Genomic DNA, 16284 nt, shown 5'->3' with positions numbered 1-16284 from the left:
AACCTGCAAAATGTATGCTCTCTCACTGAAGCTGTGGTATACAGAAGTTCTTAGAAAAATACAAATCTACTTCATTTTGCAGCACTAGCAACAGAACTCTGAGACATCCCAAAGCCCTTCAGCTGTATAGATTAGGAGTCATATGATGCAAGAATCTGCAGAAATTAATTTACTGTTTCAGACAATTATCCTGAAGGGATCTTCCTAAGTAAACATTCTAAATATCAAAAGAGTGAGAAAATAAAATATATACTGAATACTTTGATAAATAGTTATTTCCCCTAATGAATATGTTAATTCACATTAAACTTCCACCCTACATCTTCTACATTGAAGACAGACACAAAGGATTCATTCAGCTTCTCTTCAGTCTCCTTTCCCCCCTTTTGGACACCTTTGACTCCCTTGTTGTCCAAAGGGCCAACTGCCTCCCTTAGCCGGTTTCCTGTTCCTAATATATTTAAAGAATTTTTTTATTGTTGGTCTTTTAGTTTTAGTCAAGAAAGTGAACTGTGATATATTAACATAAGGTGGTTTCAGCTCAGTACAAGTCAAGAGTTAGGGTAGAGTTTACCTTTGGCCAAGTTTAAAGGCCGTATTAAAACAAAACAAAACAAAACAGAAACAGCAGCAAAGAATGCTTCTTTTGAATCTCTGCATTGTTTCCAGATTTTTATAACCAGTGTAAACATTACCTGAACTTTATCTGAGCTTCCTGAATTGCCTTTCATTTTGTAACACCAGCATTTACCATTCAAAGGTTGACATAGTTGCCAAGAGCAAGCAAACCTGCCTCACCAAGCAAGCTTAGCATTGAACAGATTGTATATTTGCAACCATTCTCAATGGAGTAACTTTCTGAAAGCTACAAGCACAGTAGAAGACTGCAAACCAATAGCTTCTTGCCTTTCCCATCCTTTCTAAATGTGATTTGGGTTACTGTTGGACAACCAGAGTCATCATTTGACTTTGACTGGATATGGACATCTTACCTCAACTCCCCAATGCTTTCAGATCCCGGCGACTAAAGTTCTTTCCCCTACAAGGCCCTTTGCTATTTCTGATTTAAACTAATCAGATTGTAGAATCATCTTTCTACATAGGGATATCACCAGCTGGATTGAGATCTAGGAAAGTTCCCACTGGTTTTTTGTTGTTGTTGAAATCACTACAAATGACATTTACATATGCATAGCCTGACCTCCATAACTGCACCAGTGCTTAGGCATAGATTTGAATATACAGAGCATCTGGCCTCTCAGAAGAGAGGAGGAAGTGGTGCAGTTTTAAAAGGAAAACCTTAATAATCACAGGCACAAGAGGAGAAGGAATGGAGTATTGATTTGCAATGGTAGCCCTAAATTTAAATGTTTTGTTTCCTTGGATCTCTCTTTGGCATCCAGGTTCCCTTAGCCTAGGTGTGTGTGGGGGGGTGTATTCAGTTTCCTAATTGATCATAAGGCATTCGATTTTCTTTTTATATCCCTGCTGCTTGGTTTACTGCATAGCTGAAATTCTTTCCCAGTGAATATGTGAAATATTATAGCCTGGATTAGCAATTAATGTCACAGATGACATACCTTTGTTCTACGCATTACTGAAGGTAGGTGTCCAACAAGGAACTTTTCCATCTCAATGATTTTTTTTTTAAAGCCAACCACAAGACATTCCTAATAGGTAAAGACAAGTGGGAACCCGTGAAAAAATTTCCATTGTTTGTGCACTTTGCTCCTGTCTTTTACATTGATGTTGCTGCATTCCCATCCCCTTTCCGTGCATGTGTGAAATACGGGGTCTTCTTTTAGCTCTGTGATTTAGATCCCAAATTTCTGTTCATTGCATGAACAATTCTGGTGCTTTTGATGTATCTGAAATATATGAACTACATAAGATGGCACAGACAGTGGGAAGGGCTGTAGCTCAGTGGTAGAGTGCTTGCCTCGCATGCAAAAGGTTTCAGGTTCAATCCCTGGCATCTCCAGGTAGGGCAGGGAGAGACAAAAACAAAATAGGACTAATAAAATAATACTAGTTACTCTGACCTGGTTTGCAGGTCACATTAAAGCATAGTTAAAATAAACCATGGTTTAATGTGAGCAAGCAGCGGGCTGGTGGTGGATGTTACTGAAATATTGGACCACCACTGCTCCTTCTGCTACCGGGAAATGTGTAATGGTCTGGCTTGTCATGTTGCCTAAACCTAGGCTTGTGATTTGTTTCCTTCAAACTAGCCACATTCAGTAAGCCAAGAACAAACTTTATACGTATATTTTGTAGTAATACTACTAGCGTTATGCCCATATTGCATGGCCTTAACAGTGGGGGATTTGGAAACTACGGAAATTGCTCAAGTGTCCAGAAAATGGCGTGGGATTGTCATACTAACTGGTTTTACACATCAGTCATAGCTTAGTAGCAAGTGAAGCGAATGAAGAGTGAGCCTGGTTTGTTGTTGGATCCTGGGGGAGAGGGAATGGCTGTATGCGTCAGTAGATTAGCCGGCTGATTAAGAAGAGGAAGTATATGTTGTAATTGCATGTTGATGAAAAGAGTTTTTAATCTCCCATTGCTATTATATCTGGAGCATGGGGGAGGGGAAACATGGGGGGAGGGGTGGGGAATCTATTTAAAATACCAGACTAATTAATACATTCAAGAGAATGTTACAGACATATTTATAAGCCCTGGAATTTCCCCTACTGTTTAGCTCTGCTTGCAGCCATGCATAATGGCAATCTGTGGTCCATTCCGTATCCCAAAGAGCAAGCGGATGGAGGTGCAGGGTGGGGAGGGGGGCAGAGAGAGCTCCCTCAGTCCCCTCCCCTCTGGTCCTTTGCTGCTGGTGCTTTCCCCCCATGGCTTTTCATGTCAGGACTTCCATAATTAAAGGGAGGAAAGTAAATTAATTACATGAATATTAAAAGGTTACTCATCCGTTTTAACATTTGGTCACTAGTTGGCTAATGAAAAGGAACTCGGGGGGCTGGAGGCCTGCCATGCTGCTTCTCCGCTTTCTTTAGTAGGCCACATGCTGAAGCAATGATTGTGCGTGACAGATTCTGGAAACAAAGAGTCTGCGCGCAGCTCATCCAGACGGAGCATGCTTTGCTAAATTGCACCAATAGCAGGGTGGCCTACAGGCAAACAAAATGGTTAAACAATACATAATAAAAGTTTTTATTTGGTATTTCCTGTGAGGCCGTGCCAGTTGCCAAGGGGTGTTCTCTATTTCCACCTCTCTACACCCCCCACCCACCCCCCAAAAAACTTTGGTTGTATTAATTGTTGACCACAGCTGGCAAAGAACCAAACTAGCAGGGACAGATAAGGAAGGAGGGGAGGGGTGGGGTAATGGCATCTGGACATTGAAGAGCAGGGGGGGAGCACAAAAAATTACAGCATATATCTGGAATTTTCCAGCTAACGATGTGCGGATGTGGTAGTGCTAGAGAAAAAGAGCCAAACTGAGACTGCTTTGTTCGGTAAGAGAGAGGCCCCCTGTAACATTCCTTTTAGCTGTGTATATTTTGGCTTCAGTTGTGCAGTGTTAACTATATGCTGTGTATGGAGCACATCAGTTGTTAGCTGCATGTATATATAGAGATAGATAGATTTTGTTGCAATCGATAAAAGACCGTCTATGGCACATGAAAAATTTGGTAAAGGGACACCTGGAGCTGCTTGGGGTGTTTTGATATTTGTATAATATTAAGGGTTGGGGGCAGATGCAAAAAATGCAAGACTTCACAGCAACAGCTGCCTTTAGGGGACACACAGATGCAATGAATGCTGCCTTTTTAAAACCCATCAATGAAGTGAAAGAATTTAGAGCTAGCTGATGTAATGAAAAGACCAGTGACTTAACATAGTTGCTTGGGATAAAAATAGGAAGTGAAGAAACTGATATAACCTTTTCTGTTCTGTTCTTTATTCCTAATCATTAAGCAATTGACTCTTTCTTAAACAGGGAAGTTTTACAGTATGCTGAGTGATTATTCACAATAGCCCTATCACCACCACCCCTGGCAGTAATCATAGCAAGAAAACTGGGAGCCAAAATGATTTGCTGTTGTTGTGGGGAAGACGCTGAAGGAAACCACAACAACTAATTCGAAATACGCTCTTAAACTGCAAAAACAACAACAACAACAAAAAACACCAGAGAAATTGAAAGAACAGAAACCAAAGGTTAAGAGTCTTAAGGGTACCATATGAAATGCGTAGGCGTAAAGACGTCATTGACCTACGCCTCGGACTGCATGTTAAAGTTGCCAGATTTAGTAGCCTCCAGGAGTATCCGGCCCTCAGAAGTCAGGCTAGGATCCAAGGAGCTGCTTTCGGCATTGCCAAGGAGTTTCAGCATCCCTGTATAATTGTTGTAAACGCCGCCCTTTGAATGGGAGACTCCCATACTGTAACACATATTGCTTTTTGAGAGCCCCCTCCTTTTTATTCTGCTTGCCATGCTGCGTAGGGGGCTGCCTTTTAAGAACTACTGTTGGAGAATGTTTGTAGCTTAGTGGTGGAGCATCTGCCTTGCATTTAGAAAGTCCTAGGTTACAGCATCTACCAGGTAGAAGTGGGAGAGATTCCCATCTGAAACCCTGGAGAGTAGCTGCCTGTCTGTGTAGACAATACTGAGCAGGGATGGATCTAATGGTCTGAATCCATATAAACGACAGCTTCTTACGTTCCTACATTCCTTGAGTGCCTGTAGTTTCCTGTTTCCATCATAGTAGCAGTGAAAATCTACGCAGGTTTGCTCACAAGTAAGTAGATAAATAGGTACCGCTCCGGCAGGAAGGTAAACAGTGTTTCCGTGCGCTGCTCTGGTTTCACCAGAAGCGGCTTAGTCATGCTGGACACATGACCCAGAAAAACTGTCTGCGGACAAATGTCAGCTCCCTCGGCCAGTAAAGCGAGATGAGCGCTGCAACCCAGAGTTGTTTGTGATTGGACTTAACTGTCAGCGGTCCTTTACCTTTTTTTTAAGTCCTTCTATATTGAGAGGGGCTTACTGCATAGGATTGCTCTGCCAGCCTTTTCTGGTCTATTGCACCCAGTTCAGACACCTTAGATGATAGTTTGCCCAAATCAGAGCTGTCAAATCTTCTGATTTTCTCTCTCAGGATTGTGGGTATTTTCCTAAACCCTAATTGTAAAATGTTAAAACGCTTAACATTGCAGTGTACATAAAATTTAGAAAAAAGAAAAAATATAGAATTACTTACAGCCCAAAAGGCTTGTACAAAATAAAGCAGGGAGAAGGAAGAGAAAACAGGAACATAATATGCAAAGATGAGGTCAGCTCATTGTCCGCTCTGTGAAACGCTTCCGATGCTCCTGAGTCATTTCTGGTTATTTTGTTTATTATTATATTAATAGCCCACATTTCCTCCAGGGAGCTTAAGGTGGAATGTATGGTTCTCCTCCGCCCCTCCATTTTATCCTCACAGCATCCCTTTGGGGTAGGTTAGTCTGAGAGACTGTGACAGGCCCGGGACTACCCAGTGAGCTTCATGGTTGAGCGGGGATTTGAACTCTGGTCTCTCAGGTCCTAGTCCACACTCTGACTTCTACACCTCACCGGCTCTCTTTCCATATCAGCTCCCACTGAAGAAACATCAGCCACCTGAGCATTTAGCCAGCAACCTCCATAACAAAACTCTGGCTGTCACCAAGGAAAGGTAATGGGCAAAACATTTTGGAAAAGTAGGCTTCGTGATTATGAGATGTTACTTACTTGGGTGGTTGAAATCACACACAAGTATCACAAGGTGTTGGTCCTGTCCCATCTAGATTGCTGCAAGGAACGGCTGTTTTTGCAAGTGCTTGCCTGCTAAGCCTTTCATTTCATTTCATTTCTTCCTTTCATACTCCTGTGCTAACCTTGAATGATGAAACACCATTGGGAAAGTGTGCGATAGAAGTTGGGAAGGGGGAATGGGGAAGAGCCAAGCAGGGGTAAAGACTGCCAGTCTTTTCCTTGCAGGGCTTCAAATATCTTTAAGAGCAGCATGACAGGCAGGCATCTAACAGGTGAAGCTATAGCTGGCTTGGAAGTTTAAATTATAGGAAAACTCACTGCAGCCAAACATGGGCAACCCTTGCAGCCGTACATGCAGGGGGATTGTAGGGGCTGAGCAGGTGTGGGAGGAAGCCACAGCATGGAGACTGTAGAAGTTAGATTGCTTTATAAATTAATGTGCCCATCAAGTTTTGTAGTTGGGAAAGGTTGCAGAACATGCAGCAAGTTTGGTTAGCAAGTAAAATTTCGTAAACGTTTGAGGAAAGCAATCAGCAGATGTGTAAGGCAAACTGGGAATAGAAGGGTGACTTGTTTGCTCTGCTTTGCTTATCCAAAAAAGGAGAAACTGAAATCTGTGAGGTGCACCTAACTCCTCTCTGTGTTGAATCCTCCCTTTTTGCTTCAGTCTGTCTTTAATTTCAAGACCAATTCCTTTAGTGAGAATATGCCAGGAGGAGGAATCACCACCACCAGTTCCAGCAGTGCTCATTGGCTAGGCAGGAAGAAAGCATTTCTTCCTAAATTGGATGCTTCCTTCTCTCCTGCAGACTCAGTATGCTGTTTCACAACCCTGTAATCTAAAGTCCATTGTTTGCTCTTGGGAGAACCTTCACGCTTTGTGGCAAACAGAGGGGGGGAAAGAGGGAGTGTGTTGCCCGTCTACCTCTGGCTCGAGTGACCTTTTGGGAGGAGAGAAAGGGAGCTCTCTCCTGTGACCCTGATAGTCTGCTGGGAGTCTACTCTTATCCCAGCATTCCACGGCTGCCACAGCCTGACAGGTTTATGCCCGGAAGGGGGCAACTGTGCTTCCATGGGAAGGCATTTCCTTCCTAAAGCTCTTGTGCCCACAGTCTCCAAAGGGTTAACAAGGGAGCTACTTTGAAAACAGAGGCAGAAGGTCATTGGCGGCAACAGCAAAGGCTTGTGGAGCCTGCCATCGAGAGCCTTTGACCCTGCATTTCCCACCCAGGGGATTGTAAACATTGGCTTGCAGCCAGTGCACTCTAAAGAACTCCTCTGTCCTACATGGTTACAGGTTTTAGTGGAAACTGCAACACACCAGAGTTATTTCTGCATGTCCCGAGAACACTTCTGTTCCAGGGGAAGAGATGGGGTTGTGGGGGAAAGGGAGAGAAATGTGCCATCGCTATGCTGGAATTTGAAAGCACAGAGATAGGCTTGTTTCGTGGTGCTTCGCATGTAACATAGCTGCCTTTCTCGAAAACTTCCTCAACTTGGAGGAATGTGTAGAATGCTGTCACTTTATCAGTAGCCATAAGAGCCCTTTTTATCTGGTGTTTGTTAGTAACTAGCAATATCATTCTTATCTTGCTGCCCTTTAGCTGGATGTTATGCTCTCGGACATGAGAACTAGAAACATGAAAGCGCTTATTACCTTGAACATTCTTTGGCATTGCCTTTTTGTCATTGACCCTTCAGCATGTGAAGAGAAGGTGCTTTTCCGAAATGCATAATAAACAAGCCTGCTCCGGACATAGCTAAACAGGTTTTAATTTCAAGTACAATGGTTGCAACTTGAATTTTAGACATATCAGAAGCTGTGATGGGAAATTTCTTCAGGATTTTAATTAGAAGGAAGGCCAGATGTGGCCTGGCCCCTTACTTTCTGTTACTGTTTTTACTTTTTTGCCTATTAATTTTTATTCATTTTCCAAATTTATAGCACATCAATGCCAAATTAAAACTAATTTAATCCATTTTTTGTCTGTTACTGTTTTTAAAAGACTAGAGGGAAGCTATGATTTGACTAAAATTTGGGGAGTCAGGAAGTGAAGCTTGTGGGTTTTTAAATTTTAGGATTCCAACTTTTCCCTCATAATTTGTTCATTGTCTTTGTTGATCTGTTAATTTTAAAACTTGTTTGTTTGTTTGTAAATGAATAGTGTGGTTTGATAGTTTATATGGCTGTGCATGACTCCTCAGTTGTTCTTCTCAATCTTGGGAACCATTCTGCTAAATTTGGCAACTGTTGGTTCAGTTTGGAACTTTTAGGTCTATCATCTTGATTCAAAATGGTGTTAAACAGTATTCAAACATAGGCAAAAACCAACTCTTCCATCTTGGGAACTGTCATGCCACATATGCTGATAATATCTCAAGAAGCATCTGGATGGACAGACAGACAAACCACTTTCCAAAATGCTTAGAAGATCAACCAATAAGGTCTCTAAGGCATGCTTGGAATTAGTATGTGGTATCTAACAGTTGGCTGTGGGTGTTACAGCTTCAGATAGGCTTGACAGCGGACCAGAAATAAATGTGTTGGCCTGCTTCTGTGGCTTTAGATAGAATGCATTATCATCTACCAATGTCTGTAGATCAGTCCACTGTTAAAGCACAAGAGTATGGGTTTTTTAAAAAAGAAAAGGAAAAGGAAAATCTAGCTGAAGATGCAGAAGATGGTGATTAAATTTGATTAGATTTATATCCTGCCTTTCCTTCCAAAGGAGCACATGGCATCAAACACACAAGCGATCAAACATCTAACAACAATTTCAATGCAGAACATGTCTATTTTAAAAGTCCTGTCTTCAGTATGTGTTGAAAAGGCAACAGAGATGGGATCTCTCAGAAATGAAGCTTGTGTGGTCAAGAATAAACATGAGGGAGTGAGGCCTAGCTATGCTTTGGCCAACCAGTGTACTTGATCCTATCTGCTTGCTCGCTCTTGGTTCTAGCAAGAGAAATCTTTGGTGACCAGTGCCATGTGGGCTTTAGGGTGGCCAGATGCAAAAATAGAGCAGGGCACCTGCCCTTGGCTACTTGTGTAAAATAGGGAATGCCGTCTCCTGTTTTACATCTGGCCACCCCCAACTTCACTATCTTGTGACCTGCACCAGTTCATCATCTAGATGAAGTCCGTATTACTAACCTAATACTATCCATTGCACCGCATACCACTGATTGCAAGGAATGCCAAGGTAAATATACTTGCCTCATGCAGAGTAAACTGTGAAAGCTATTTGAATGCATACTTCTCCCCTCAAATTTCCCGTAGGGTGCCCTTTCTCATGAAGACCTCAAGAAGTAACCTCTCTGCTAGGAAGAGTTATCATGGTAATTCCACACCACAGAAAAGAAAGAAACGTGAATGAACTATATATAGTTGCTTAATGGGCTTTCTCATATATATATATCCATTCCTATTAAAAATGGTTAGATTTTCTATAAATGAGTGCAAAACAATCTTTGAAATATACTGGTAGTCTTACTTATGTAATCAGGGCTTGGTTAGAAAATTTAAACTGCAGTTCTGTCTAGTAATAATTGCATACACGTGCGTAATGCATGAGACTTGATGAAAAAAATCACTATATCGAGATGAAGTGCCTTCCGCTAGTGTTTATATATACACATGTTCATGTGCATTGAGATACCTAGAAATACTTTAGAACAGCACCAACATTCTAGGGATGTGGTTCTTCCTAGAAATATAGCATAAAGTTCTGATTAGTGTTTTGGTTAAACCATCAAAGGAAACAAACAGTTCTTATATTTAACTCTCATAGCTTTTCAATTTTTCTTTCCTTTTCAAGATTCAGATGTTCTAATGCAGCACATAAAACTGTGCTTATTAAATTGGAAGTGCTGTGGAAGACAATAAGAAAATACTGTTGAAAAAATAATTCTCACACACTGAACCGTAAAAGTAATTTATGCCCCATAGAATCAAGAGTAGTGTCAGGGGTGGGATTGCCTTCACAAACTAATAATTAGAAAATATGATTTCCTTTCTAATAACATTGTTTGAAGTGAAAGTTACCAAGTTCAGAAACAATTATTTTAGTTTTGTTAAAAAGTCCTAGAACTTAGTTGCTGTGGTGAAGATGGTGCAAGGAACAGTTAGGGAAATATACAGGTTTTCCATATCCCAGAGAGGTGAGAAAAGCAAACTGTCAAGTATAGTAATTTTAGTCTTATTAGTGAAAATCTGAACATAGTTGTTCAGATAAATACTGCTGAGTTTAATGGTACTTCCCCCCTAGTAAGAATATTTAGGATTGCTGTCTTACAAACCCTTGCAAATTATCTAGGATTGCTGTCTTACAAACCCTTGCAAATTAGAAGTATAATTGAACTTGAGATTAGCAAGATGCCAGGTGTTTATTGATGCTGATGTGCCCCCATCCACTATTATCATTGACCATTGGGCATACTGACTAGGCTGATGAGACCCTTAATCCTACAACATCTGAAGAGCCACAGGTTCCCTGCAGGCACAGCATTGGACTAGAGTCTACTTTATGTACAAGGCTATCTTTATGAATGAATTCATTCTTCAAAGAGCCCCGAACCATATAGACTAACTGCATGAATGCACTATCCTCCCTAAAGGTCAAGAGCAGTTGACAAGACACAAAATGTTCCTTTTGAGCATACAAAGTCTTACAGTGCTGGCTATCTTCTCATAACATGAAATCAGGTACAGCATTAACAGACACATCAGTGAAGGAAGAAGCGTAAACCAAGAAAGAATCCACACCTCTGTTCTTTGTTTTGGTCTTTTTCTTTGTATAGAGCCCTTTCATTTGTTAAAAAAAAACCAGCAAGATAATTGCATCATAGAGGAATCATAAAGAATTATAGAATTGCAGAGTTGGAAGGGACACTTAGAATCATCTAGTCTAAACCTCTGCAGGGCAGGAATATGCAGCTGTCCCATACAGGATCAGACCTGAAACCTTGGTGTTATCAGCACCATGATCCTGATTTGGTAGATCAGTTATTGATTAGCAGTTGTGGAACAACTGGATAACTGTATGTGGAAATCCTTTTGATTTGCTTTTATTTTTTATGTTTGTGATATATGAAATTGCCGTACATTAAATGGAGGTATTCCCCAAATACTCTTTTCAGTGCCAAATGCCTGGTGTCACACTTTTGCATTATTCTCTCTCTAATCTAACCATGAATTAAATGGAATCATGTGATGAATTAAACATGCTAACCAGGTACATCAACACTCGGTTTTGGGTAATGTTAAAGCCTAAAGCTTTGGGTTTATGTTACAATGCAAACTCGTACCACAGAGAGAAGGCACAGAAAAAAATTGATTAACCATTTTGATTGCAGCTGAGATCCTAAGAAGCTAATAAGGGAGTTTCTACTGACTCCAGCAGAACTAGATTGCACCTTTAGGCTGCTATACTAAACACCCCTACTTAGGGAATAAGCTCCATTGAGCATCTAGGTATAGGATTGTGCTATTGTCAACCTTGCCATTTGGCTCTGCATTACCTATATAGTTAAGTCTGTACAGTCATACCTTGGAAGTCGAATGAAATCCATTCCGGAAGTCTGTTCCACTTCCAAAATGTTCGAAAACCAAAGCGCAGCTTTTGATTTGCTGCAGGAACCTCCTGCAGCCAATTGGAAGCCACGGAAGCCCCATTGGACGTTCGGCTTCCAAAAATTGTTCGAAAACCGGAACACTCACTTCCGGGTTTCGATCGTTGGGGAGCCGATTTGTTCGGGAGCCAAGGCATTCAAGATCCAAGGTACAACTGTATTACTATTTAAAAACAGATCTTATTCTTAGGAGGGGACCTGGTTTGTCCTTCCTTCAGCATGTCCTAGCACTCAGGGGCACTTCTACATACCCATAATGATGCAATGCCATTGTTTTCTTTTAGAGATGAAACATCCCTCTTTTCTGGCTTACCTAAGCAAACACTTTTGTAAGTGAAAAATAGAAATAAAACCAATGCAGAAGAGGAAGTTCTGCTCTGGTGTTGAGCTCACCATATCCTGCCTTCAGAATAATTTCCATTTCTGCTTATCTGTTTCTGTGAATGGAATGTCCGCAAATATTTATTTGGTTTCTCTGGTGAAAAAGGGATGAGGCAGAGGGAAATGATCTTCATGAATCAGTCACTGCAGATTCACTGCATCTCTCGGAGTTGTTTGGGTTTGTTTTTTTTAAGTGAGAAAAATATCCTGTGGTTATTCTTTGCATGCAAGTTCCTTGAAGGCAAGCGGAAACATTTTACCATTCTTAACATACAGATTACACACCCTGAGAGACCCCTCCACACTGAAAAATTACACTGAAGCACGGCAAATCTGATGATTGAAATGCAACCTGCTCTTTCCCTGTAAAAATTGTGTGCAATTTCTAAATTAAAAAATTTTGCCTCCCCTCTTCTCTAATCCATTACCCACCTTATAACATGTATTTAAATATATAAAATACAAGGAAGAGCAAGCTTGCAATGCAAGGCCTTTCCAGGGTTTTATCTCTTTTGAGGTAATGCTTCTAAAAGAAAGGAAATTACATATCCTGACATTCAAATTACAGCACTGGTTTCTGGGAAATGCTCTCTCCCCCCCCCCCCGCAAAGTTTCATGCTGGCAACAGGAATTGCTGTGTGGAATGAAGGTGTGCAAATGTCTTTGGCATCTTAAGGCTGGTGCCCATGACATCACTGGTGAAAAACTACACAACTTTTCCGTTCACATCCCGTTTTGTGAGCTGTTTTAAAATTATCACAGTTCAAGGATGCATTCCACCCAGCCAGAACTGAGGATGTGAAACAGGACCAGTGAGTGGTGCATTCTGGGAATATGGCCTGAGGAGGTAGAGGGGAGGTGCCTAGGTAGAGCCTATTTAGCTCTCAGGAATCTACCTAGTCTGCTAGAGAGCCACACTCAGCTTGTGGGCCTGAGGGCCCCCAAACTTGCTTTTTAGTGTTTTTCTTCTTCAGTACTGTGAACATTATCATGGCTGCTCTCTGCAGCAAGACACACACACCCCTCCCATGGAATCTGTTTGCATAGATGGAATACTATACAACTGGGACTTGGTTGTAGCTCACATGAGTGTTGTGACAATAACGAGGGAAGACTGTAGAAACAGAAATCACAGCTGCACCTTCCCCCCTTTTCTTTAAAAAGAAGCACATTCGAAAATACATACAGTGATACCTTGGTTTTAGAACAGAATGCGTCCTGGAAGTCCATTCGACTTTCAAAACTTTCGGGAACCAAGGCGCGGCTTCCAATGGGCTCCCGATTGTGCAGGCGCGCCGGAAGCAATAGCGGAAGCCACATCGGACGTTCAGCTTTCCAAAGAACCTTCGAAAACCGGAACACTCACTTCCGGGTTTCGATTGTTCAGGAGCCGGAATGTACGAGTGCCAAGGTGTTCGACAACCAAGGTACGACTGTATATGCTAACAAGAAGAAAGTACTCGAAGTGTAACTGCTTACTGTGAACTTCCTCCCACAGAAAAGGGGTGCAGCATGACTGTCACAAAAGTTTGTGATACATCAACTAGTATAACTTTCATTCCACCATTTTTTTCTGCTTCTTCCCTGAAAACAATAAAGGGAATAAGCAAACCATAAGGGATAAGCAAATCTGTGGGTTTTGGTTCCTCCCAGTTTTTTGTTTTTCCAGTCTGAAGTTCAATTCTCCAGATTTCCACATCAGCTTGTGATTTATTTTAAGCAAAATTCCTCTTGGAACTTCAGCATTTCAGTGTTCCCCCCCCCCCCCATACACATTTTTATGCAATTTTGCTAATACAGTATAATGCATTTTTGTATTTTGTATTTCATGAATATATGCATTTTTATATGGAATAAAACCCTAGTATATGGGGTTTTGTACACATTGCTAAGCTGGAGAAGTACATTGCAAAATTTGGAGAAGTGTGAATTTTGGAATGGCTGCCTTTTGGTTTGCATTTTGTTTGAGTGGGGGCAAATTAGGTAGGTGTGCATGTAAAAGTGAACTGGGCTGAATTTCTCTCCCATCCCTAGTGTGAACCAGTTGTGGGCATAGGCCACTGTGTAACACCACTTGAGTCATGTGACAAAAGCTGAATGCTGTGGCTCAGTGGCCGTGTGCCTGCTCAGAGAGCTAACACAAGTTTACCAAGGAGCCTCATGCATGAAAGAGTCATTTGAATCATCCTAAAGAATCACTAATTTAACACCTTCCAAGCTCAGAAAGTGAATGGGATTATAGTTACACCATCCTGCTGTTGCAACACCAGTTTAGATGGTCATTTATGTCAAAAGTTCAACAGTCTCAGCTTTCTTTTGCCCTTAATTTATTGAATTGTTCCTAAAACAGATGTTGTAAGATCAAAGTGCTGAAAGGGCTTTTAACCAATTTGACCACTTGTGTAAATATCCTTGAACTCCCCTAATTTATCCCTTCAACATGTCCATTTTATATATGTTCTGTATGTTTATTCTGATTTCAGGTGGGTCTGACCGCAAATTAAGCTGATGTGGGTGAGAGGAGGAGTCTTCCAGAAAGCTCATATCATTATTATAATAAGAAGGCTGCTTTTAGCATTCATTTCTAAATCTTAGCAGTACATTCTCTAAAGCTCCGATAATAGTTTCCTTTTCACCCTAGTAGCTTTAAGTGTTGGTATATCTCACATAACAAACTTTATTTCCAAGTTTTTCCATTTATAAATTTATAACAATGTTGTTTTAATTTTAACTGCCCAGAAAACTAAAAACATATCTGTTCACCCAAGTCTGTCCTCACCAATATTAACTTGTCTGTCACGTGGCAGATGGTATTTTCATTTAAATTTTGTAATTACTGTATAGTTTTGTTTTGCTGGTTTTATATGTTTTTATATTTGTAAACGGCTTTGGATACATGCAATATAAAGCAGTATATAAATGTTTTTTGAAATATATAAAATAAATAAACAGCACCTAGAACTCAGCACTTATAAAAATGAAAGGGCTACGAGCCACTGAAAGTCTCCAGTCCAGCAATGCATTTTTGTTTTAGCCAGTAAGTAGCCCAGCACGGTAAAGCAAAGGAGTCTTTGCCTTCTCCTGGTAATTATCACACATATTCTTTCAGATATATTCATTTTGCTGAATCCCACTCTGCTTTTTGTTTTGCAGGTTGTCACTCTATGGTACAGAGCTCCTGAAGTTTTGCTTCAATCCAGTTATGCAACGCCAGTCGATCTTTGGAGCGTTGGCTGCATATTCGCAGAAATGTTCCGTCGAAAGTAAGAAATGATTTAATTTTTTTAACTGTGGTGGGACAAATGCTAAGGATTTGCCACAGCTGTTGCTGGCATCCCATTTTAAAATCTTTACATTTGTAAAGGCCCATTTGTAAAGAGATGTGCTGGGTTAGGCTGCTACGGCCATGTCTGTCTTCCTCATATTCAATGCCTGTGGCCCCGGACCTGACAAGCACATGTTGGAAATAAAGAAAATGGTGGTGAATGCAGCCATGAGGGTTTCAGGCAGTGGACTAGCTTACCGTATTTTTCACTCTATAAGATACACTTTTTCCCTCCTAAAAAGTAAGGGAGAATGTGTGTGCGTCTTACGGAGCGAGTGCAGGCTGCGCAGATATCCCAGAAGCCAGAACAGCAAGAGGCTATCCCAGAAGCCAGATCCCTCTTACTGTTCTGGCTTCTGGGATTCAGAATAATTTTTTTCTTGTTTTCCTCCTCCAAAAACTAGGTGCTTATCGTCTGGTGCGTCTTATAGAGCGAAAAATACGGTAACTCATGATACTTGGCCAGTTCTCATTACTGCTGCTCCCTGTCCACCTGCTCATTGTGGCTCCATGCCTTGCTTTAGTGTCTATAAAGGAGGGCTAAAGGGTGTTTTATCAGAGTGAGACATTCTGGGCGAGGTGGTCAGGAGAGTGGTTTGCTGCAATGGCTAGAAAGGTTGTTAGAACTAAGCTTTTTCTAATCTTAAACATTTCTAGCCTCGACCACGGCACAGAAACTCTCCAGGCTGCTTCACCCAGGATGCCTGCAAGGCAGGGAGGAGGGAGAGAAAACACAGTTGCAGCTGACTCAAATATGGCAGCAAAACAAGGCGGGGAAGTTGAAGTGGAGGGGGGGAGGCAAGACGTGTGGTAGTGGCAGGGGGAATAGGTGGGGCAGTGGGCAGTGGCAGCAGCAAAGCGGGGGGCCCACTGCCCTATCAAACCTGGTTCCAGCCCTGAGTTTTGAAGATCTGTTTTAAAGTTTTCGTTCTGTTATAGCATTGTTCCTGCCCATTGTTTTGTTCTTGGTATATGTAAATCCAGATTACTGAGATGTTGATAAAGGGGACCTTTGTAGAACTCTAGAAAGAATATTGAAGGTGCCACAACTGGCTTTAGGAGATCGTTTTTCCCTGCATGGAACAAAATTTTTAATATCTTGAAAAAGAAATGGCAGGACTCTCTTTCAATTGGAAACCCCAACTTTTGATTAGGCAATATTCCCTTTTTAAAAATATAT

The 16284-nt window shown here is 41.3% G+C and overlaps 1 protein-coding gene across 4 annotated transcripts in view; it reads left to right on the top strand.

Annotated features, from left to right (window-relative positions):
* CDK6 (cyclin dependent kinase 6) overlaps window positions 1–16284 on the top strand; it is a 107974-nt gene that overhangs the window by 53525 nt on the left and 38165 nt on the right. For all 4 annotated transcript variants that reach the window (XM_083467709.1, XM_083467712.1, XM_083467711.1 and 1 more), the window contains one exon: window positions 14933–15042. In XM_083467709.1, coding sequence (XP_083323835.1) covers window positions 14933–15042 — 110 coding nt within the window. The remainder of the gene's footprint in view (window positions 1–14932; window positions 15043–16284) is intronic.

Source organism: Podarcis liolepis (genome assembly GCF_965112155.1).
Source record: "Podarcis liolepis genome assembly, chromosome: 12".
Classification (NCBI taxonomy): domain Eukaryota; kingdom Metazoa; phylum Chordata; class Lepidosauria; order Squamata; family Lacertidae; genus Podarcis; species Podarcis liolepis.
The sequence above is the reverse complement of the archived record's forward strand: the minus strand, read 5'-3'. Positions and strand labels throughout refer to the sequence as shown.